At 43.0% G+C, this 22,572-nt stretch overlaps 1 protein-coding gene across 2 annotated transcripts in view; it reads left to right on the top strand.

Moving 5' to 3' along the window:
* Positions 1-715: 715 nt before the first annotated feature.
* The window catches only part of SLC38A1 (solute carrier family 38 member 1), a 42,368-nt gene continuing 20,511 nt past the window's right edge, over positions 716-22,572 (top strand). For both annotated transcript variants that reach the window (XR_008430951.1, XM_053942796.1), the window contains exons 1-4: positions 716-911; positions 9,542-9,754; positions 17,405-17,480; positions 18,052-18,167. Coding sequence is in view for 1 of the 2 variants with exons in the window: in XM_053942796.1 (XP_053798771.1) it covers positions 9,636-9,754; positions 17,405-17,480; positions 18,052-18,167 (311 nt within the window). In the remaining variant the exon portion in view is untranslated. The remainder of the gene's footprint in view (positions 912-9,541; positions 9,755-17,404; positions 17,481-18,051; positions 18,168-22,572) is intronic.

Consider the following 22,572-nt stretch of genomic DNA (forward strand, 5'->3'; position numbering starts at 1 on the left):
AGGCAAACTGCACCCAAACCCACAGGCTCCATCATCCTTTCATTCTTTGCCTTGTGATATCCCATGCAAGTCATGTGTTCTGTAGAGTGGGGGGGAGCCAAGGACAGCTGCAATACCATCTTGCTTCAGGTTAGTTCTTGAAAAGTTTTTTCCAAGCCAAAAAGCTCATGCAATGCTTTCTAGATATTAGGATGGAAATAACAAGCTACAGCAAATCATCTGTGCATTGAATTCCCTATTCATTTTGAGGAAAGTGTCTTGCCCCAGCAGGAAATACTCTGACCTCTCGCACAAATGGCAGCATTTTCAGCATATACCTTTTGCATGTCAAAACAGGAAATCGGCTAACACAATAGTGCCAGATCTTCCATAGCCATTTCAAGCCACAAAAATCCAGCCTGCCTGCCAGAAGGGGTTCTCCTGTGGCCAACCGTAGCGCGAAAGAAAATATTGTCTGTTGTAAAAAAAGAGTAAAAAATGACTTGGTTTTTTCTAAAAAGGAAAGGTGCTGAACGTCCATGCGGCCGGAGAGCTGGGCGTGTCGGGGGGCCCGTGGGTCCCCTGCCCGACACGTGTGAGCAGCCGGCCCACGGAGTCTCCGCGCCCCGCAGCACCTGATGGCGCGGCCCCGGCGCCGGCCCCGCGCGGCGCGCGCCCGGCGCGCTCCCGCCAGCCCGCCCACCTCCACAGGCACACACCCGCGGCGGGAGGAGGAAGGGCGTCTTTCTTGCCGTTTTCGTTTCGCCAGTTTCATGCACCCCCCTTCTCGCCCCTTTTTCTTCTCCTTCTTCTTCTTTTAATTACATTTTATTTTATTTTTATCCCTGTAATTATTTGTCGGCGTTCTCCAGTCGGATCCCGACGGAAAAGGTGGATCGCTTCTCAGAGGGTTCCCGCGGCTCCTGGGGAAGGTAGGCAGCAGCAGCTAATGCAATCGGAGGGATGGGGCCGCGGCTCCCCGCGCACCCTTTGTCTCCGCGCCGCGGCCGCGCAGCGCGGGCCGGAGCCCGGAGCCCGCCGCCGCCGCCCGCGCTTTGTCCCCGCCGTGTGCGCAGCCCTCCCCCCATCCCCCGCAAAACGTGTCCGCTCGCCCCCGATGCTGCTCGGTGCAAACCCTAGATATGCAAGCAGCGAGCCGGGCGGGGCTGGGGGAGCCCGGCGGGGTGGAGGGGACGTGCGGACGGGGCGGCCATGTGGCATCTCCCCACGGCTGGGGCGCGCTGCCGCGCCGGAGGCGATGCTGCCCTCGCGGACTGCTGAGGCGGGCATGGAAAAAACCCGCAAACAGACAAACAAAACCCGCAGAAATAAAGCAAAAACCTGGCAGTCTGCGGCTACGGGCTTCCGCTGGCAGCGAAAAAAAATATAGTAATAATAAATGACATTGCCCCTTACGACGGCCGGGTGCCGGGTGCCGCAGCCCCCGCAGGGTGCGCGGCCGCGGTATAACCGTGCCGGGGGAACGTTCCTGCCTTCCCCTTAAAGCCAGCACTGCCATGGGGTCAGTGCAAGTTTTACGGTATTCGGAAAATGCAGGCTGGGCCCACGGCGCGCACGCGTGTCCGTGGTGCCCGTAAATACATAGTAACAGCTGAGGTGGTCGCTTTTGGTGAGCGAAGGCGAGAACAAAAAGAGGCCCGAGTGAATGCCCGGGGGTGCATTGGCTCACGTGTGTGTACGTCCAGCTCGCTCTTGTGGTAGGGGGCTTGTTCCATTGTTTTGCGGAGTTCATAATGCAACCTGTAGCTAGGATGTGTCTGTTTCCTTGTGAGGGAGGAGACGATGAGATGTGTAAAGCCGTGCTTTGTTTATGTGACATTGGAAGGACTGAAATAAACCCTAGATCTGGCAGCTGGTTTTATAGAAGGAGAAGCTATAGCTTCCTTCTGCCACCAGCTGAACTCACCGCATGTCCGTAGGCTATTCAGAGTCCAGACTGCTGTGGGGCATTTCTACCAACCTCTAGTCCAAATTATAAATAGGAACCCGTGCTGTGCTTCATTCACCTTCAGGTTTGTTTGGCTTTTACTTGTGCTTGAAAGGCAAAATAACATAGAACAGACTTCGTTCTAGAAGTAAATTGTAAGAAAAATATACATTTTAGTTGATAAAATATATTACAGGATTAAAAAACAAAACAAAGCAAAAATCCCCTACATTCTGAGACAACCTTCATAGATCTGAAGTAAAAACAGCTGCAGGGGGAGAAAGAAACAGCATCCTCCATCTAAATTTTACTTCATTTCCTACCAAAACACCAGCTCTGTTTAAAAAGCCTCTAAAAGGAAATCCATCTGTTGCTGAAGGATATAGGTATCAATAACTGCCCTTTCCAGGGCAGGAGCCCCTGCCGAAATGGTACTGAAATCCGCTTTGCAAAACCTGCGTGAAATCTCTGAGCTGCCATATTGCTGGTAAGCAGAGGCCTTCTGCTGAGGCTCGGTGGAAATTCACTGACTAAAATGGGATCTGCTTCACTGTCGTACTGAATGACTCCTGTTTGACTTTGCCTTTTCGGAAGGTCGGTTTTTTTTCTTTAAAGAGGCACCATAGAGAGAGCACTTCACTGAAGCACACTGCAGCATCCTCTGTCTTGTCACTTGAGACTATTTATGGTGTAGTTGGATCAACTGGGTTCTCCAGGCTGGGTGAGGATGGGAGACGATTGTTGGCAGTGAGCACCGAGCTGCACATACCCGTGTGAAGAGGATTATCCCCTGAGTTTGACGCTTTCCGCAGACTGCTGTAAAACATGGAGGATCATTTGTCCTTCGTGCCCAAATCCTGCTTTTTACAAGGTTTTTAAAGGATGGAAGGGGAGGCAGTGCTCTCTCTTCCTGCTTGGAGGCTGCTCATCCTGGGTCTCTGTCCTACATTTTGTCTGTGTTTGTTGTTTTGGGAGCTTGTTCTTAGCAGTGTAGGAGTGGTGACCAAGCAGAAAGGGGACTCTCTCCTGTGCTCTTCTCTCTCTTTTTTAGCATCTTGCTAATTTCTGTTGGAATCTGCTTAGCAAGTAACATGATAATAACCATCACTCACAAGTTTGTATTGTGAAGACAAGTGGATGTTGTGGAAATATTTTAATATTTTAAGCCTGAATTCAGTTTTCTTTCTGATGGATACTTACTGCTGTGGCCTTAATCCAATCCAAGAAGTTTGAGCAGCTGCTCTTGGGAAAAATGGCAGCTTTTACATGTTTTGCAGTTAACTCTTAAAATATTTGCCCAAGCTTATCAGGTAAATATTGCTTTGAGTCTATTACAGTCAAGAAAACTGAGGCAGAGAAATTACTTGTAAACTGGGGCAGATGAAAAGTGAGTTACACACGAACTTATACGAAGGATTCTTCCTTCTATAGTACAAAAGTTTATTTAAATGGGAATTTCAGAGCTGCTGTTTAACCCTTAGAAATACATCTGGATAGTGTGTTTTGTTACAGAGACCCATAAAGCCCCACTCATACAGCATTTCCACTTTCTGTGGAAGACAAGAGTGCATTTATTTGTGACAGTGTGTTGTGGGATCTCTTCCGAAAACCAAGACTGTTAAGAAGATTTCACAAAGCAATATAATTAGGAAAAAATGTGACTATATTCCTCTGCCAAATGCCTTTCCTAATTTGACTGGGAAGGGCTCAAAACAAAAATGTACTTAAAACCATTTTCCTTCTTGGCTCATCTTTAAGTGTTTTGCCTAAAGTAATGAATCACTTGGTGAATCAGACTGGGATTTTATGGTTTCTTATTTGCCTGCCTTTGATCAGCTGAGTAGCCTGTCGAAACTTAATTTGGGACTGTCTTCCCTTTCTTCATGGCAGCATGGAAAGGCAGTGTGGAGAGTGATGGGGCAGAGCGGGAGAATTTTCCTGTTGCAGCACAAGGTCGTGCACTACCAAGAGAAAGGCTGACGATCCACATTTGTTCTCATCACTTCTGTTTTATAGCACCCTTTTCTGAGCTTCCTTCCCAAGACTTCTGCCACATGTTTTCCCACCCCCCAACTTATCTTTTAACTGTTTCTATCCTGCATGCCCTGGGGGCTGTGAGAGAGAGGAGCCTGGGGAAGAGAGGTGGTGGCTTGCAGACACCAAGCAAATGGCTGCAGCAGCACCAAGGCCTTGGCCACCACACTGCCCTCATCCTGTCGCCGTTGCTGATGGGCAGGACAGGTGTGTGCCAGCACCTCTCTGTGGTGCCTGGGCCCAGCTGGGACACCACTGGGGTCAGGGAGAAACCGCTTCCTTCCACTGCTCCTGTGGCTGCAGCCTGCGGCAGAGGGGCAGAGCTGAGGAGCTGGAAGCAATGACATTTCAAGCACTGCAGATGTTTGCTCAGTGGATGTGAGTCAGTCTAATTTCCAAGCTCTTTGTTATCTCAGTGGCTCTTTTCTAATCTCTCCATTTTGTCCTTTCTCTAGATGAGGAGTAAGTCTGGAGCTTTATGTCCCTCATGTCAGGTGTCACCAGTGCAGAACAAAAAGGAAATAGTTGCTTCCCTGCCTCCCAGTGTGATACTGTTACGTATAAAGCCTATTCTTGCTTTCTGTCATTTAAGTGAATAGTCTGTACACAGAGTTTCAGTCTCCGTGTTTCATTATTTATATCCATGGTGTCTTACCGGTCATATTGCTCTTCTTTGAAAGAACTTTCAAAAGTATGAGCAAAGAAAGATGTATCACATCTCAGGCTTTGCAGGAGTAAAAACAGCTTGTGTGAAACTCAAGTGCAGGGTTCTGATGACTCGTAACCAACCAAGTTTTTCTTGGCAAAACTCTCTTTGAGAAGAAAGTTGAGCCACATTTTGTCTTTTGAGCAAATTATCTTGAATTCCATAGTTAAAAGTGCTTAGTGTGTCTTGCATATTTACCAGCCCCAAGACCGTTTGACTGCGGGAAGTGCACAGTGAATGAAGTGTCCAGTGAAAGGGCATATTGCAAAAACCGTACCCAGACATGGAGTAGATGTTGTCCAGATTGACCACTTACCCAAATGCCTTTTGCATACTGGGTCAGCTTTTGAGCAGCCATGTGCCTTAAGATGACACTTTCAGAACTGTGTCATTTACAGGATATAAAAAAAAATATGACACATGAATTAAGCTGTTGTGATTACTACCAGGAGTGATGATGTTCTTTTTAGAAACACAGCTTCTGGTGAAGTGTTTTCTGAGATTATACCTCTTCCATGTACAGCCTAGAAAGGATTCATGCATGAACCAGAAGAAATAGATTGTCTGTATTATCATATTTTTTTTTTCAAACATAAAGTTTTTGATCCCATTACTGCTCTTGTGGAATTTTAGCAGTCCAGGAAACTGGAGTTGCAGGGATTTTTTTTTTTTTTTTAATGTTTCACAAGTCAACAGAAAAAATTACTACAATTCTTGGAATATGTTTTAATGGCTTGTGAAGGTCTCGGTGTCCTTGAAAATAATAAACTCATTTTATCTTCTTGTGTCATCTCATAGTCCTCCTGAAGCTGTGACCAGTTGTAATCTTTCTCCCATATTCTGCAAGGAGCACACAACAAATAAATTATCTGTAATGGCTTTTACAAGACATATCATGGGATGGTTAAAGAGAAAGCTAAGCTGCTAGGCCAGAGCAATGCTTTTTCTACTAAATAGAGGAGCTGGATCAGCTACCAAACACAGATCCTTGAGGTTCATTTTGAAGAGTCATTAGCTTTTTGCTGGTTTTCTCTTGGGGTGATGCCTTCTTCAAGAAGGAGTGCTTGCCCATCTGAGTAGAAAATTTTGAAGCAAGAGCAAAATTCTGATTTGTCCTTTATGATTTACTAAGTGTTTGTCTGGAAAGAGAGGTTTGTTGGTGGGTCTCTGGAAGTTTTCCTTTGAGGGGTTTAAGGCTGAGTAGTAAGACAGAGTGGTAAGCACAGTGACTGAGGTGATTGGAATTTCTGTATTCACTATTCATGTGATTATTTACTGTCTTTCAATGTGAATTAGGAATAAAGCTTAGCCTAAGAACTCTTGCCAACATAGCATTTTTATTTGCATTTCTTTTAAGACATTTCTTGAATGAAAAGGCCATAAAAGTACAAATGTTACCCTGCTGCTTCCAGTACAGCTCAGTATCAACATATGGTGAATTTTTATTAGTTGAAGCAATTTTGGGTTTTTTTTCTCACAGCACTAATGGCACGTACACCTGAGGTGGCACCTTGCTCAGCTATCCCAGCGTTGAATCTCCTTTTGGGAGCAAAGCTATTGCAATTGCAGGGAACAGCTCAGCGTGACTGCAGACCCCTCCCATGGGTCAGACAGGTTGTCCAGCAGCAGCACCAGGCTCTGCTGTAAAGGCCAAGTGACAGGCCTGGAGTGGATACTTGATTTGTAAGGAATTAAGCTAGTTGACATAAATGCTAACCTTTTGGGATTTTAGATTTTTTTTAGACTCTGTGATTTGTCACCTGGGTGAACTTGAAGCTTAGAGTAGGTGATTTGGGGATGAAATTCATGTGAGCACCTATACTCCATTGACTGTGGAGAGTGCCCAGAGTAATTAGCAGTGACAAAGTGTTTTCTCTGTATATCTCTAAGATAAAGTTATCATTGCAAAAAATTTGTGATTTGCATAGTGTTTTATTCCAGGTATCACACTTGAATCACCCTTTGTCTCTGAATCTTCAAGCACTTCACAAACTGAGTATTAGTGTCACTATTATCATCTTAATTTTACAGGTGGAGATGCAGAGGACATGTTGGTTTTACTTTGCCAAAGATTTGTGATGAATTCATGCCATGACAATGAAAACTTCAGTTCCCAGCCCCACCACTCTCCTCACCCACTTCATGTTTTGACACTGAGATCAGGTTTTCTCATACTTCGAAGTGCTATGCATTATGTCACTCAAGATTTTTTTGTTTGTTTCAGGATTTTGTTTTGGTGGTTTTTTAGTAATTCACTTATCCTAGCAAGAAACTGACCCATATTCAGAGATGTGCCTGCTGTCATGATGCTTCAGGAGCAACTCATCTGTCTGAAACATGAAATCTGCTGAAATGGTTGTTGGTGCTTCAGCTTACTCTAAGATTTTGCTCTGTCCTATAGAATCATAGAAGGGTTTGGGTTGGAAGAGACCTTCAAGATCATCTTGTTCCAGCCCCTCTGCCATGGGCAAGGACACCTTCCACTACACCAGGTTGTACAAAGCCCTATCCAACCTGACCTTGAACAGCTCCAGAGATGGGGCATTCACAACTTCTCTGGGCAACCTGTTCCAGTGCCTCACCACCCTCACAGTGAAGAATTTCTTCCTAATATCTAACTTAAACCTGCCCTCTTTCAGTTTAAAGCCATTCCCCCTTGTCCTATCACTACATGCCCTTGTGAAGAGTCTTCATTCAATTAGTTTTCTGCAGAAGCAGGGGTTTGATTGAAACAGACAAAGCTTGTCACTTTTGTGCTGCAAAGATTCCTTGGGAATGAAGCAGGGAGCTGTGTTCCTGCCAGTCTGGTGCTGTAGTGTTTCAGTGACAGAGGGGCAGAGGGCGAAGCTGGAGCCACACGTCAGTGAGCTGTGCAGCCAGCTCTCAAGTGTGCTGCTTACCTCACACTGCTGCTAATTTCAGCACCTGCTTTTGAAACGCTTAATGGGGAATTTATTAAGCACAGGCAATGTCAAGGCAGTTCTGAAAATCCTCCTGGACATCAGGATGCAAAACGGTGCCCAAAGGAAAAGCTTCGCTGCTTGAATCTCAGCTGAACCTTTACACAGGTTTTAAAGTGCCAGGGAACACAGATCCTGGTACAGAGGTTGCTGGGTCTCTTAAGAAATTGTTTATTTTAGGAACTCATGGTCACAAGAAACTTCAGAATTTGGTGGGCTTGGTCCTTGCCACCTCAGCAGTCACTGTCTCCTGTGGCTTTATCCTTTTATAAAAAGATTGTGCTTCTCTTCCAAAATAGGTAGACTATTTTATCCCTGCAGCCTCTGGGAAGACTGTTCCAGAATGCTAAAACCACCCTCTGCTTGCCAGTCTGCATTTATTTATCAGCAGCCTAAATCAATTTTTTTTTTTTTTAATATTTTATTGTGCCAACATTTTAATCCCTGAGCAGTTTTCTACTGGTATCTGTAGTGGAAATCTCTTTTGCAGAAGAGTTGAGAAGTACCCAGCTCACACCCCCCAAACTCTACCCTTGCACCAGGCAGTGTTTGCCACTATAATCACAGGCTTAGCTGCTTCTTTCGTTGAAGAGAAGGGATCCTGCCTTTAGCCTCGAGGGTAGCCTTTAGACTTGGCACCTGCACTTTGGACAGGGTGGGCTCTTGAGGAATTGAAAATGGTGTTTCTGAGAAAGTATTTACAGGGAAAAAACTGCTCATTTGCAAAGCTATCTTCTGTGTGGTGGGGATGTGGTATAAAACAGAAGTACTGGCTTCTGTAAACTTAATTTGAAACAGGCAGATGTCATAACTGAACAAGTGAACTACATCCTCCTGTCTCGCCCTGCAAGAGCCTGGGGATACTCATGCTTCTTTGGTTGCATGCAGTTTGATGGCTTTGAGGTAGCACTGAGAATTTAAAAATATCCCCAAATTAATCTGGTATCTTAAGGTTCACCACGTACCCCAGGCTGAATAGTTGTTTGGCAATACTGCAGGAAATTCATTCACAAAATGGGAATTGATAGAGTTGTGGTACAAGAGCTTGTTTGTGAGTAACATACTGTTGCCTCACTACCACACTGGAGTTGTAGCTCAGCTGAGAGTGGTTAGACTCTGGAAAATATTGGTCTTTCAGTTGATTTGCATTGCTGATGAGGAAGTATGTCACTGTAGCAGACTTCTCTGATCTGCCTTTGGTGTTCTTCTTTGTGCTTTTATGGAACACATCTATCAGAGGAGAGATTACCTGGTCTCTAGATAATAACTGCTTGACACAAGGTATACATTGCTCTTTCTTTCTGTGATACATGAGCTTAGGGATTTCGTTTTTTTCTGTTTCTCTCCTTGTTTGTAACAAATTTAACCATCTAAAAACTTAAACAAAGCATCTACTGCACCTGTGCTTTCCCAAAAATCCTTAACAGGTTGGAATACATGTATTAGTAGAACAGAGTACTGGGATAACTCTATCCCTTTTTCTATCCCACTTAGCATCAGCATGGATATGCATTTTATATTTTTAAGTAAGAATAGAGAGCGTACAGGAGACAAACACCAGATATTTAATTGGGACTTGGACAAGCAAATAATTTTCATTCCTTAATTTGAGGTTAATCTTTTTTCCTGAAACAAACAAGCTGGGTTTGCTCACAAGTTTAAAAAAAAATTACTGTTTTCAGCAACTGATTGCAGGACAGGGTAAATTTATAAGGTTAGTGAGGTTGATCTCATTAAGACATACAAGGTTACTACTGTTCTGCAGTGTATTTAGATAATAACCTGTGGTCCATCTAACAGTACAAAATTCGTTGGTATGGATGTCTCTCCTGTGCAGGTTTCACTGGTTTCTCCTGGTGATACTGTCTGCTGTTGGTGATAAACATCTTGGATTTTTCCTTTTGTTTTATTTAGGTTGCCGGCCCTGTGGCTGCAGTTTACTCACGAGATACCAACCAAACACTAGTATTTGAAGAACAACTTGGATAGGCACAGCTCCTCCCCCAGCATGCCTTTCAAAGCTGGATTAGAACTGACTGAATTGCAGAATATGACTGTCCCTGAAGATGATAACATCAGCAATGATTCAAATGATTTCACAGAGGTGGAAAATGGCCAGATAAATAGGTGAGTATTTTTCCACTGACGTTGCCTCTGCTAAGAAACACACTGTTTAAAAACAGCATTCTAATTTTCAGTATATATCTTGAATTATTCATTACCAAGTCATGCTCCATTTGAAGATGTAATTTGAATTTCATACGTAACATCTGTTGGGCATAGGCTGCAATAGCAGATAAAGCAAACAGAGTAGCGATTTATTCATCATTTTGAATCTTTCAAATTAGTCTAATAAAAATCATAAACATATAATGCAGCAAAAAGCCAAAATTCTTAGATGTCTGCTTCCACACAGCAAAGAACTTACAACAATACAATGGTATAATTTTGGGGAAGTCTCTTAGTTGACTTTTAATCTCTGATATGACAATTTTAACTTGTCTGGACACCTCCATGTATCCAAGCTTCTGGGGAGTTACAGCTGGTGTGGTTGGCAGCAATTGTAGTTCCAGTCTGTATTTGCAATTTGACAAGATAAACTGGGCAGTGGTTTGCTCCCTTGAGGCAGAGATGGCAAGAAGATGGTAAAACAGTGTCTTACACCTAACTCAGATCAAGGTTAAAAAAAATGCATCAGTATTGGTGAAAATTATTAGTTACAATTATTATTAATACAATTATTAGACTGCTGGCTTTTTCTATAAGCTTATGGTCATTTCTGAAGAGCTGCCTTTTCTCCAGAGAGCAGTTACCCAGCCCTTCCTGCCAGTCTCCAACAGGTGCTGAGCCATCCACTTTACAGCAAAGATCTGCTGACAGACCCTGTTTGTATTCTGTGAGCTGTAAAATAGGAAGCTCTGTTTTGATCAAACTTCCTGTTCAAACCAAGGTGGAGCACTGGGCCAGTCAGTGCCTGCATAGGAAGCCTGTGCCAGCACATCGTTCTGCTTCCTTCTGTGGGGCTGCCACCACCTATTTTATGATCTTTAAAATCTTTTTCTCTTGCCTTTTCTTCCCACTGGCAGCATCCTCTCAAGCTACGTGAGAAACTCACTTTCTAGTGTTCAAACAAAATTCAGAGCTGTTTTTTCCCAGGTAACGTTAGAGTCAGTTGCGAGACTTGCAACTGCATGGGTGGACAAAGATCTTGGTGACAGGTGTGAGAATAAGCACCCGGCATGGTCCACACCATTCAAGTAGCAAAACCAGCCAGCTGTACGGTGGGACAGAGCAGGGGGCCTGACTGGTGGCGGGGGTGGGGGCAGGAGAATGCCAGCCTGTCCCCGCCGCCAGCCCCAGAAAGTCCTGGGGCTGTCACCAGCAGAGCGGGTGGTGCTGTGACCACAGCGCAGCTGCGCTGATGAAGATTAGAGCTGGTCAGGAATTTTCTGATGCAACTGCTTTAATGGAAAGTGCCAAAATGAAACACAAACCACTTCTGAAAAAAAAAAAAAAAAAGGTAAGAGAAAGACAAAAAGCCCTCCAACTTTGCCAAAACAAAACAGTTCCAGTATGAACCTGCTTGCTTTCCTGCTGGTTCATGTTGCAAGGAGAGAAGCTTAGGGGCTGACAGTGGTAAATTCACTCCCTGGAGGCTGTTGAGGATTTATATCCTTGAGACAAGGAGTGGCTATACCGGGCTAGCTGTGCCTCCCCAGCACTTTGGCTGATGCCATCAGTAACTGTTACGGGGAAAAGCCCTACTGGTGCTTCATTGTCAGTGAATGTTTATGGAGGGTGGGGAAGGAGCGTGCTGTATGTGCCTGGTCCTCTGTGGTCACAGTGTACTCTGTGGAGTTAGGGCATAGTAAGTGTGGCAAGATCTGGATTGGATCCAGACTACCTGCAAAAGGGAGAAGAAAAGTGAAGTGAGGAAACAGGGTCAGAAACTCAGAGGCAGAATTTCTGATTACTGTTCTGGCTCTTAGGGCAGGTTAACATATTTCACAATTTTCTATTCCTTTCTGGAGAACTTGCTTCCTCTGCAGAAGGAAGATCTATCATTAGGCTATAAGATATAGCCTGTTATGGTTCTCTTAGCCCTCTGCCCAGGCACTCATGGGACAGCTACTTGCATCCCATGCATGACTATTTTGCCCTGTAAATCCCAGTTTGTTCATGTCCCCTGCCATGTCCAAACCAAGAGTTTCAAGGCAGCTTGCACTGAGGACAGCTTCCAGTGCAGCAGCACGTTGGCACCAGTGCAGCCCTGACAGCATACCCTGGGGCTGAGGCTGTCACTGAGCCACCCACAGCTGCTGCCCTGTGCAAGCACCTCCATGCCATCCTGTGTGATGAGCAGGCAGGCATATCCTGCTCTGCACTCGTGCATCCTGAAAGGATGTGGTTAGTCCCTTCCTATAACTATTTTGGCAAACACCTTTTTTTCCATGGAGTAAGAGATTAATAGGCATAGTGAACAACACATTTTGTTCTGCCTGGCACGTGATGTGAGGCCTTGTAAAATGCCCAAGTCCATCAAAATCAGTGGGACTTTTTCTGTTGATTTCACTTGAGCCTTAGATTAGATCTGTAATTTTCAACCAACTTAATTTTTTGTTGTTTCAACCTGTTTGATTTTGCACTCTGTATTTAATTAAATTTTTTTTTCTCTCAGGACATAGTTTTTCAAGCTTAATACAGAGCAACTTTTTAAGGGTCTTGTGGAGGTAGTACACCAGGCACAAGCTGATTCCAAAGCTGGCTGTAAACTCCAAATATTTCTTGATCTTGGAAAAGAGTCCTGTATGTTCCTTTAGCTTTCCAGCCTTTTCTGGTCCTAAATATATGTAGGGAGGGGATGTTGATTTGAAGAGGCTGCACTAAGAGGGGTTTTTCTTTGTATGCAGATGTTGAATGGGAATGTCTTCTGAAAATGTCAGTTCAGAGATTTGCATGAAACCCAGACGTGGATTTTGTGACTTTTAACTATGTCTCCTGGCTATAAAACTTTGCCATCTCTGCACATAATTGTAAACCAGTATTTAGATAACTTACTTCTTAACTATAACAATGCTCTCAGGAAACTGATGTCTGAATGCCTGTCTTGGTTTACAGCTGCTAGTAAGTTATCAGCACCCCTTGTTCAATTAACAAGATTGTTAGTAGGTATGCTAAGATCTGGTCCAAGTTTCATAGTGTAAGTCAGATCATGTTTTTCTCTGCGTTTCTTGTTCATGCCTGCCCTGGAAATCTTTGCCACTGCTCAAGTTAGCATGCAGTTTAAGAAGCTGCCCAAGGATAAAGTTCTGTCATCTTGGCAAAACTAGCTTAACCTAACAAATGTTTAAGGCATTGTAAAATACCATTTTAATTCAATTATGTTTAAACGTATCTGAGATGCCTAAATGGTTTTTGGCTAACTCTGCTTAGCCAAAGTGGTTAGCTTGGGGGTATCACCTTAATCAAACGTTTCTCATTGAAGTCCTTAAATAAATTAAATTTGGAAACCATAGTTAAACATCATCCTTTTTAAACCACTTTATCAATAAGGTTAAGTTTCTGCTTTGCACTAAATCAAACCAGGAAAATAATTAGATTAAGATATTCTTTCCAGGCCAGCTGCGAGGCTTCATGTATCACAAGGATGAGCTCATTATATCTTGGCCAGGATATTTCATTAATGTATCTGAAAAGTTTTGTATAGTCTGTTCATACTCAGCTATGATACAGGAAACACAACAGGAAAGCAGAAATATATAAGAACAGATGATGTCTTTCAGTGATGGGTAAAGCATTTGAAATGAGGACAACAATCAGTGCAAATGGATTTCATGCTTGTCAGGGAGTCTCAAGGCTTTGATGGCACAGACAGTCCTACAGTGCATTGCCACAGCACCTCTCACAGTTGGCCTCTGATCCTTACAACATTCTGTGACAATGAATGGCTTGTTTTCTAAGCACATCTATTAAGCAGAGCAGATGCATGTCACAGTTTAACTAGAGACTCCAGTACTCCAACATGTTTCCTTTTATATCCTCTAAGGGAAAAAAAACACCCTGAAATAAAAAAAAATATATGTAAAAAGCAATATCTTGATAAAATTTGTTTCTGCTGAATTAATTGGATTACCTTCCACCCTACCTTTTTTTTTTTTTTTTTTCCCATTTTATTTCATTTAAGATCAAGTATGGTTGCACCAAGCATTGTCCCAAGGCACACCTCTGCTCTGGACTTGCAGGTTAAGTTGCCTGCAACAGCAAATGCAGCACAGGCAGAGCCCACATCCCCCTGCACTGCATTGCTGCTGAGCTGTTTGGGCAAGCTGTCATGGGGCTGGGAGGCAGGGGCTGGGAAGTCCCCCATAGGAAAGCTGGGCTCAGTGCTATGTACCTCATGGTTTGGGGTCCCAGTGCCCTCATTCCCACATCTGACTTTGCCCTCTTGTACACATCACACAGCATAAATGGAGAAAAGTGCAGTGTGATGTGGGAAACAAGCCAACTCCATTTTTACTCTAGAACTAACTCAGAAGAAAGTACTTTGGATCAATTTATCAAATCAGACTAGTTCTCTCAAAGTCGCATCCAGAAAGAAATAACATGTTTGTTGGCTGTGGAAGATACCAGCTTTGCAGAAGCTGTTTATTCTGTCAGAAGTATTCTAATGGAAAGTCTCATGGTCACTTTTATATTCAAGCAATGTTACTCAAGTGTTGTCTTTATTGTGTATTAGTTTTTAAACAATAATTGTCATGGAAGTTTAATACCAGAAGGCAATAATAATAGTGTACACAAATTTGTTATTTTTGTAATTATTAAGGGGGAACTGGCTGCAGGGGGATGAGCAGAACTGGGGGGAGCAGACTAGTGACTTCTATCATAACTCTTGACAAAATCTAAAATGACACATGATCTCCATAAATGACAGAAGAAGGCAAAGTCTGCAGATGTTCCCAGCAGCAGTTACAAATCCAAAAGAGACAAAACTTTTCTCTGTGCTCCTGCCTGTACAAATTGCCTGCAGGGTGTTTCGAGAGAGAGCTGGAATGTCTTTTTCAAGCCGTTCACACTCTGCTGCCTGTGTTCAAGAGATGGGCTTTAAACAGACATGAAAGAGAAAAAGCACATGCTCTGAATCAGGTTGAGATTTTATTCCATAAGGATGAAATACCTACAAGGTGAGCTTTGGAAAGTTAATTTCAGATCAGTCTATCTTAGAAGTGGTTGCTTTTCACTTCATGAAATGGTGGAGGAGGTTCAGCCATCTATTCCAACTGTGTTAGAGCTGGTAAATCTGACATCATGTCTATATTTTGCAGCAAATTAGTTGCTGAAGTTAGTAAAATACAGGAGAAGCCTATATTTCGTTTTTATTGATAAAAAGGAAATCAAAGCAGACCAATGGGCAGGAGTCAAAATTGCAAAAAACCCAGCTAAAATACTACTTACGTTTTGCCATCTATGCTTGGATTTAAGGCATAAACACAAAATGTTAAAGACACAAGGCCCAGTGTGTCAGCTGTGGAAGCCAAGTCATCAGTATTATAGCTGCATGATTTAGGCATAGCCTTAGAAGCTGTGCTAGCATACGTATCACTAGTAATTAGGCCACAAATGGGGCAGTAAGGAAGTTTGCTCAAGCTCCATCTTTACAAGGACATGGATTTATTACCAGCTTGAATATTGCTGGATGTACTGAGATGTTGCAACATTTTGAGTCACAGTTTGAACTATACATGCCTGGCCAGTAGATGTTTCCCACTGTGGGAAAGGACCAGCAGTGCTGCTGTTTGTGTTCAGTGTTGTTTGTCTGCTTCAGTTTAAGAGCCAGCTTAATGTAGCTGCAGCTAAAATGGGCTCTGACACTTGGTCACAGCCCCTGGTTAGGTATGTGATGTGTACCATGGCTGAGGCATTAGCCAGTGCAGACTAAGAACCATCTGTGGATTAGCAAAGATGCCAGGGACTTAATTGTGCATAAACCTTCAAAAGATGAAAAGCTGAAAGAATGCTTTATACAAACTAACATGTTTTCTGAAGAGAAGATCTGTGAGAAAATAACTGCTCATCCAAATCAGAAGTGTTGTAAATCTCAAGGATGCCAACACTGCCACAAGGGGACAGTAAATTCCTAAATGTGGATACATCAAGGACACAGAACAAGTAAAGGGTAAAGAGAAAGAAAAGCTGTTTATTCTATGTTTCCCTGCACAGAAGTGTTTAATTTTGCAGTATGATGAATTCAGCACTGAGTTTTGAAAGACACTTACAGGAAAATCCAGTAGCCCAGAACAGTGTACCAGCACAGCAGGTTGTCTGCTTCAGGATTGTCCAGCCAGCACTGGCATGTGTGTGACATCTTCCTCCTTTAACTCCAGCCATGGCAACCCTATGTGGCAGTGTCCTGGGGTGACTTTATGATGCTTGTATCCCCATTGGTCTGTTTAGCCCAGAAATAAGTTTTGTATCTTTAAGACTGGTTCTGAGAGCGAGGTGGGGGGAGAGAAGGAGCGCGGAGTTTGTTGTGCACTGCACTTGCTCCCCTGCATCCTTCTGGACTGTGTCTGCAGTATGAACAGCGAGAGAGAGCTCTCCTTTGCTTTAAGTTAGTTTTTAGCTAGCTGAGGCAGAGAAGTTCCCTGGGCTGTGATTTTTCTTTTTCTTGGACCTGTTTAAACCTGCTCTGGACTGAACACCCAGAAGAGCACCAGCAGCTCGCACATGTGGCCCATCTGAGCTGAGCCTGGGCTGCAGCATTTCCAGCACCAGAAGGATTGTTAACAGACTGAATGAGTTGGGCTTACAACCCACGAAAAGGACTTTCTGAGTTTGTCATCTCTTTAGATTGGCAAGAGGTTTTATTGTTTAATATTGTTCATTTTCTGTGCTGATGAATGCTTTGTGGATTAAACAAACAGTTTTTTCCACTTTCCTCCAAGGAAATCTTTTCCTGAATCAGTTGAGGGAGGGCCCACTTGAATTTGCTTTCTAGAGGCACCCCTTTGGAGGTTTTCTTCCAAATTTGCCCTAAATCAGGACAGGCAACTTAAGGTTTCAGTAGCAATGTAGGGTTTTGCAGTGCCACCTGACAGTGAGGGGACAGTTGAAATCTTTTAGGGATCCTTGGCAGAATGATGATGGCAGTAATTCATAGTTACAATTAAAGGTTTATTTTTTAGCAGGATGTTATGATTAGTGTAGCACAGAATTTATGATTAGAATGGCACAGGATTTCAACAAGCAGAATCAATGCAGTACGATCTATAAGTAGTATGATACAGAATTTAGAGTACAATTTGACTTACAGTTTCTAGTCAACTGGATCCTCAGCAGATCAGATCAGCTAGGGTCAGATCTTAATCTGTGGTTTGTTGTATCAGTACACAATCATAATCTCAACTCAAAAATCATGTAAAAGAATATAAGCCTTTCCCATAATCCTTGGAGGATGCGGAGGCCAGGGAGTTGTCTCTGGCCAGTGGCAGCTGCAGTCCCAAGTTCCCCACTTGTAACTGCTTGATTTTATACTCAGTGCCCAGGATGCTGTTATGCTTTCCTCTTCTGTGGAGGGGTCATCACCACTGCCTGGTGGGCCCTGTGCCTGGGACCTTCCAGCCTGGCAAGGCAGGAAGGAATTGAGCTGGTGCCCAGGAGTCTTGAGTTTGATAGGGAGGGAAAGAGGAAGTCTGTTTGGTTTCTTGTACTTGCTTCACAGGACCTTGTGTTCATATTTTCTAAGCACCTGCTGGAAATAAATCCTCTGACTTCTTTCAGCAAGTTTATTTCGGATCGAGAAAGCAGAAGAAGTCTCACAAACAGCCACCTCGAGAAGAAGAAATGCGATGAATATGTAAGTCTCTCTCATTGCTCTGTTCTCTGTCAAAATGAGCTGCATGTTGTGTATATGAAAGGCCTTTAGACATTGTCTTCAGAAGTGCTGTGCACACAAAACTATAACTGAGTTCATTTTCCAGTAGGAACTGCCTGGGATCAGCACTTAAATAAAAACCCCAAAACAAAACTCCTAAGCATATTGGTTGGGTTGAGGCAAGGGGAATCCCTCTGGCCTCTGTTGGGCAGGAAGTTGTGGTGGTTCCTTATGGCTTTACTGTATATAAATTACACATCCAGGATGTTTCTCAGGTGTAGTGGAAGATGGGGTTTAAAACTGAAAGTGCAGTATGAGCTGTGTGTTGCCTGTACCATTTAGGTCAGTTTATAAAACCTATTGGGCAGCGAGCAGTGTAGCTGTGACGGAGATCAGCAATGCTTTCTCCTCTTTCAAATAATTTTTATTAAATTGTTTTCATAGCAGTAGTTACTTACATCTGATGCATCACAGAACATGGGGTTTGAAGCAGAAGTGCATGTCCCTGCTCTGTTCCAACCTGTTGCTGACACATCTGTCTTTATTTCTCCAGATCCCAGGAACTACTTCACTGGGAATGTCCGTCTTCAACCTTAGCAATGCAATTATGGGCAGTGGGATTTTGGGTCTTGCTTTTGCCTTGGCCAACACAGGAATTCTCCTTTTTCTGTAAGTATTCATGTGGTGAGCAGCTGATCTCCATGGAATTTCACTGTGTGCACTGCCAGCAAGTGGAGGGATTTACAGTCCATGTGTAATCAAGTACAGCATTCAAGCCTGAAAATATTAGCTACAAGTTTCAGACATGTTTTTTTCAGTCAAATGTTTTTGCGGAAAAAAAACACTACTTGTAGTGCTAGAGAAAATTAAGTCCATGTTATTTACTACAAACCTAGACAGGGATTTTTCCTGTGCTCTGCAAGCTACATAGACATAAAAAATATTCAGTAGTAATAGTTGCAGTGAGTTAGTACCTAGGTCTTACTTCTGTCAATCTCCAGAGCTTTCTTCAAAGCTTGGTGCAATAAACACTTTTTTTAAACCAATAATACTTATTTCCTTTATATGTTACATATAATATTTTCATCTCATTCCCACTGTTTCTTTAATGAGAATCCTTGAAAGCCAATATAAATATAGCCAAGATTTTAGTATAGAAAAGAACTGCGGTGGACTACTTAACTCCAGCAAAAAAGAAAAAAAAAAACAAGTGCTTTTTATAAAAGAGAATTTAATAAATTTAATAATTTAAAATGAAACAGTGCCATTGAATGACTAAGACAGTGTTGTTCTGGATCTCAGTAGGAGATATTTCATTTTGAAAAGTGATTGTTAAGAAATCAGTTGGGAATTGTGTGCAGATTTCAATGATAAATGTTCATTGAGGGAAGAAATACAATAATTTACAATATTTGAGTACAGTTCAACATAGTTATTGAGTTTACAGATTGTTCTAAAGAGATGTCATTTCTTGAATGTCAAATCTAAAAATATAGAACTTTTGTCATTTCTTAGGATTTTGGGAAATACATAATTTGAGCCCTGTATAAAGCAGAGTAGATGGCCAAAATGGTACATATAGCCATCTGCTCTGGAGTTTTGTGCCAGCATAGCTAGATCCATGCTGCTAGCTTAGAGTTTGCTGTGGCTGGGTAAAATCTAGGAGTTATCAAAGGAGTTAATCCATTTACTTTAAGAGCGTAGAACGTCTGTTTATTGTGTTGTCACTAAGCTAGGCTGGACTGTAATTTACATCTTTTGTTAGCAGAGTGACAGAGTTTATTTTATTTTTGCTGGTTTTTTTACCCAGTATTCTAACCTGTATGTAATATTCCACCCATGCTCCATCTCTGAGAGTACAAACTGGTGGTTGCAATAACTGTTGTTGATGCCTTAGGCCTCTGTTTTTAGGTAGTCCTGAAAATACATCACTGTAAGGAAAGAAAAAAAAGTTACATCTTTTCAGTCTTGTCACCTGATACAGGCTGATTAACAGGCTCTCAGCAAAGGAGCAGCCTCAATTTGTCCTTACTGCTTTAGTTTTTTATAATCCCATCCTCTTCTCATTCTTTCAGCAATTTTTATGAGTTAAGTGACATGTGTTTGTTCTAAAGGATGTAAAAATGCAGTTTCTTTTAAGTGACATAGATCAGACAGGTGACCTGAACACCAGAGAAACTTCTAGCAAGGTAGCAAGGTATGTTGGTGACTCGAGTAGCGAGTGGTAGATCTGTACCAACACATTGTACAAAAAACCGCCAAACATGAATGTGGAGATCTCATTCAGTAAATGACAGCATTGTTCTCCATAGAATTAACTGTATGTATTTAAAAGTGGATAATAGTTTTTGTTAGCTTTATGATGCCTTCAGATCTGTTGGTCTTGAGATAGAGCAGCCAGCTGAGATCAAAAGAAGTAAGTTAGCAGGACCAACCTGAGCAGGTTAGTAGAGCTTCCCTCTCTGAAGCCTGGAGATGCAGGATCCTAACACGATGTCTGTAGTTAGGCTTGAAAGTTGAACTGCTTTAAATGTTCTGCTCCCATGCCATAATCTCAGCATTAAACCTAGTCCATTAGTGATGGATTCTTTTCTTACGTGCTAATTCAGTTCATTTTTCCCATAAGTGTATAGTTCTGCTGTCACTGTCACAGGTAGATCATTTCTGCTTTGCACATGATTAGAGTCCTAACAATACTTTCACTGCTTTTTGCACATGAGAAGGATCTTAAATTCACTGCCTTTGCGTAGCACAGTTCTGGAAAGGTTCTAGGTTGCTTTATCCAGTATTGGCATGCACCATTGCTGAAAATCCTGCAGATGCAGAAAAATTAAGGGAGCATTTTCAGCACTAGCAAAGCAGACCCAGCCTGCTTTCCACTCTCACAACTTTTGGGCTCCTTCAGTGTGAAGTGTGTACTGCCATGAACATCTGGATCAATTCAGATATGATATCCTAAGCAAAAGATCTGCAAAATAAACATAGCAATGACACATCTTATTTGTTAACAGTGCCATAACAAAGCATTATACTTTCTAGGCAAAATTACTGGTGGTGGGAACTCAGAGGAACTTAATCCCAGTGTTATTGATAACTACGGCCTAGACTAAAAGAGAACATCATTTCCAGTATGCAAAAGGAGAGAAAACTTTGCTGTAGAAAGATAACAGAAAAATTTTGGAAAGCTAGAGATTAGCTGGACTACCTGGGGATGGCAGGAGCAGTTGTTGCTTGTGATTTCATCCTGGAGAGTCAGGACCAAAGTGATCGGTCATGTTGCAGAGAAATATGGGCTGGCCAAGCACAAGGTTTTTTCAACCTGCATTTAACCCAGCACTACAGCTGAAGTTTCACACTGCAGCCACTTCTGCTGGGTGTGTCTGGAAGGGGCCAGGAAGCCGCAGTGTAACTTCTGCAGTGTTTTAGGGCAGGCTGGCAGACCAGGCTGCAGGGAGGCAGTATGAGAGCAAACCCAGTGCTTTTCCATCCTTTTCAACTTTTGAGGGTTCAGGACTGCTCAGTGAAATAATTCTTGTGACTGCATAAGCTTCACAGGTCTTCTGGCCCCAAAGCCTGGGATTTCACAGAGGGGAGGGACAACACAGGTTTCAGTTTACCTGGTAAATGTGGCATCTGAGAGAAGACAGCAGAAGGCATCAAAGAAGCACTTTGTTCTTCCCAACACTGTATCAGTCCCCTTGCCTAAACCATTTATTCTTTTGGGGGAAGGTAACTTTTGCATCTGCTGTTGGCTTCCATAGCTACCAGCACTTCTTTGAAAGCAGACAAAATAAAAAGTAGAGGAGTGCTTTTGGGACTGCAGTACAAGCTCCCCTGCTTCTGTTTTGAATTTGTGCAAAGCGAGTGGCATGGACATTTTCATTCCTTTCCAAGGGGTGGTTCTGGCACGAATATTCCTGTCCATACCACAGTCCTAGCACAAACAAGTTTTTCATGCAGTGCTAATGAAAATGCCAAGTGTCTGTAGGAACCCTATGGGGAGCTAAGGACAACAGATCAGATAAATACCTGGCTGCTTGGGAGTGTTATTTTTACCACTGCAAAGGCTCCATGAGCTCAGTGCCTGAAAAACAGAAGCTTTTAATATTAAGACAGACTGGATGCTGGCATGCAGAGCTGTAGCCATTTGGGGCTGGGAGTGACTCAGCCCCAGCAGCTGAGCACTGGGGCTGAGCGCCGTGTCTGTAGGCAGACAGGGGCGGAACGGCTCAGCAGGGAACACGGGCAGGAGCAGGGCTTAGCAAATCCATAAAAAATGGACCAGAGTGACCTCAGCTAGTACAGTCTTCCTTTCCTTCTCCACCTTCTCAATGAGAAACACCCTTAGGGCTGTACAAAGAGTGTGTTGTTATTGTCAATTATCATTCTTTGCTGGCAAAAGGACAGTTCCTCCTATCACCTCTTTATGTTTCTCGCTGCTCCTCTGGCCCCAAGAAACTAGTCGGTCATTATTTGGCATGAAAGTAGTTCCAGTCTAAACTAATAAAAAAGTGGGGGGAGGAGGCTTCTCATTCTATTCTTTCCATGTATTCCTGTGAAAAAGATGTGTTGCTGCCTGTCTATGGCAGCAGTTTGTTTTCTCTTGAATTTTAGACTTGTTTTTCTTGGTATCTGGAGGGTTGTTGTCATAATAAAGGGAAGAATTGCCAACAGATTGTCTGAATGCTCTTCGTACACATCATGAAAACATCATCAGGTCTTTGTGTGTCAGAGTGTTGGAGGGGAAGGCACGCATGGTGCTTGGATTAAAGACATTGAGCAATGAGAAAATGTGCTTTTATGCACTTGGCCCCCGGCACTGACTAATTATCATTTGTGCCAGGAAGTTTCCTACACAAACAGTTTGGTCATTACTTCCTGCAATTCTCCTGAGTGAAGTTAAATTATGGATCATGTCAGACCAGGACTGAGAACAGTGAGGGAGCACGAAATCTCTACCTGGACAAAGTAAAAGCCTTTGGTTGCTGCCTTTATTCCCAAGGGAAGCCAGTCAAGCTTTAACTCCCTACATCTTCCTCCTCCTCGGGCACTGTGAGACACATAAAAAGCCATT

This window comes from Vidua chalybeata, chromosome 5 (assembly GCF_026979565.1).
Source record: "Vidua chalybeata isolate OUT-0048 chromosome 5, bVidCha1 merged haplotype, whole genome shotgun sequence".
In the NCBI taxonomy this organism is placed as follows: domain Eukaryota; kingdom Metazoa; phylum Chordata; class Aves; order Passeriformes; family Viduidae; genus Vidua; species Vidua chalybeata.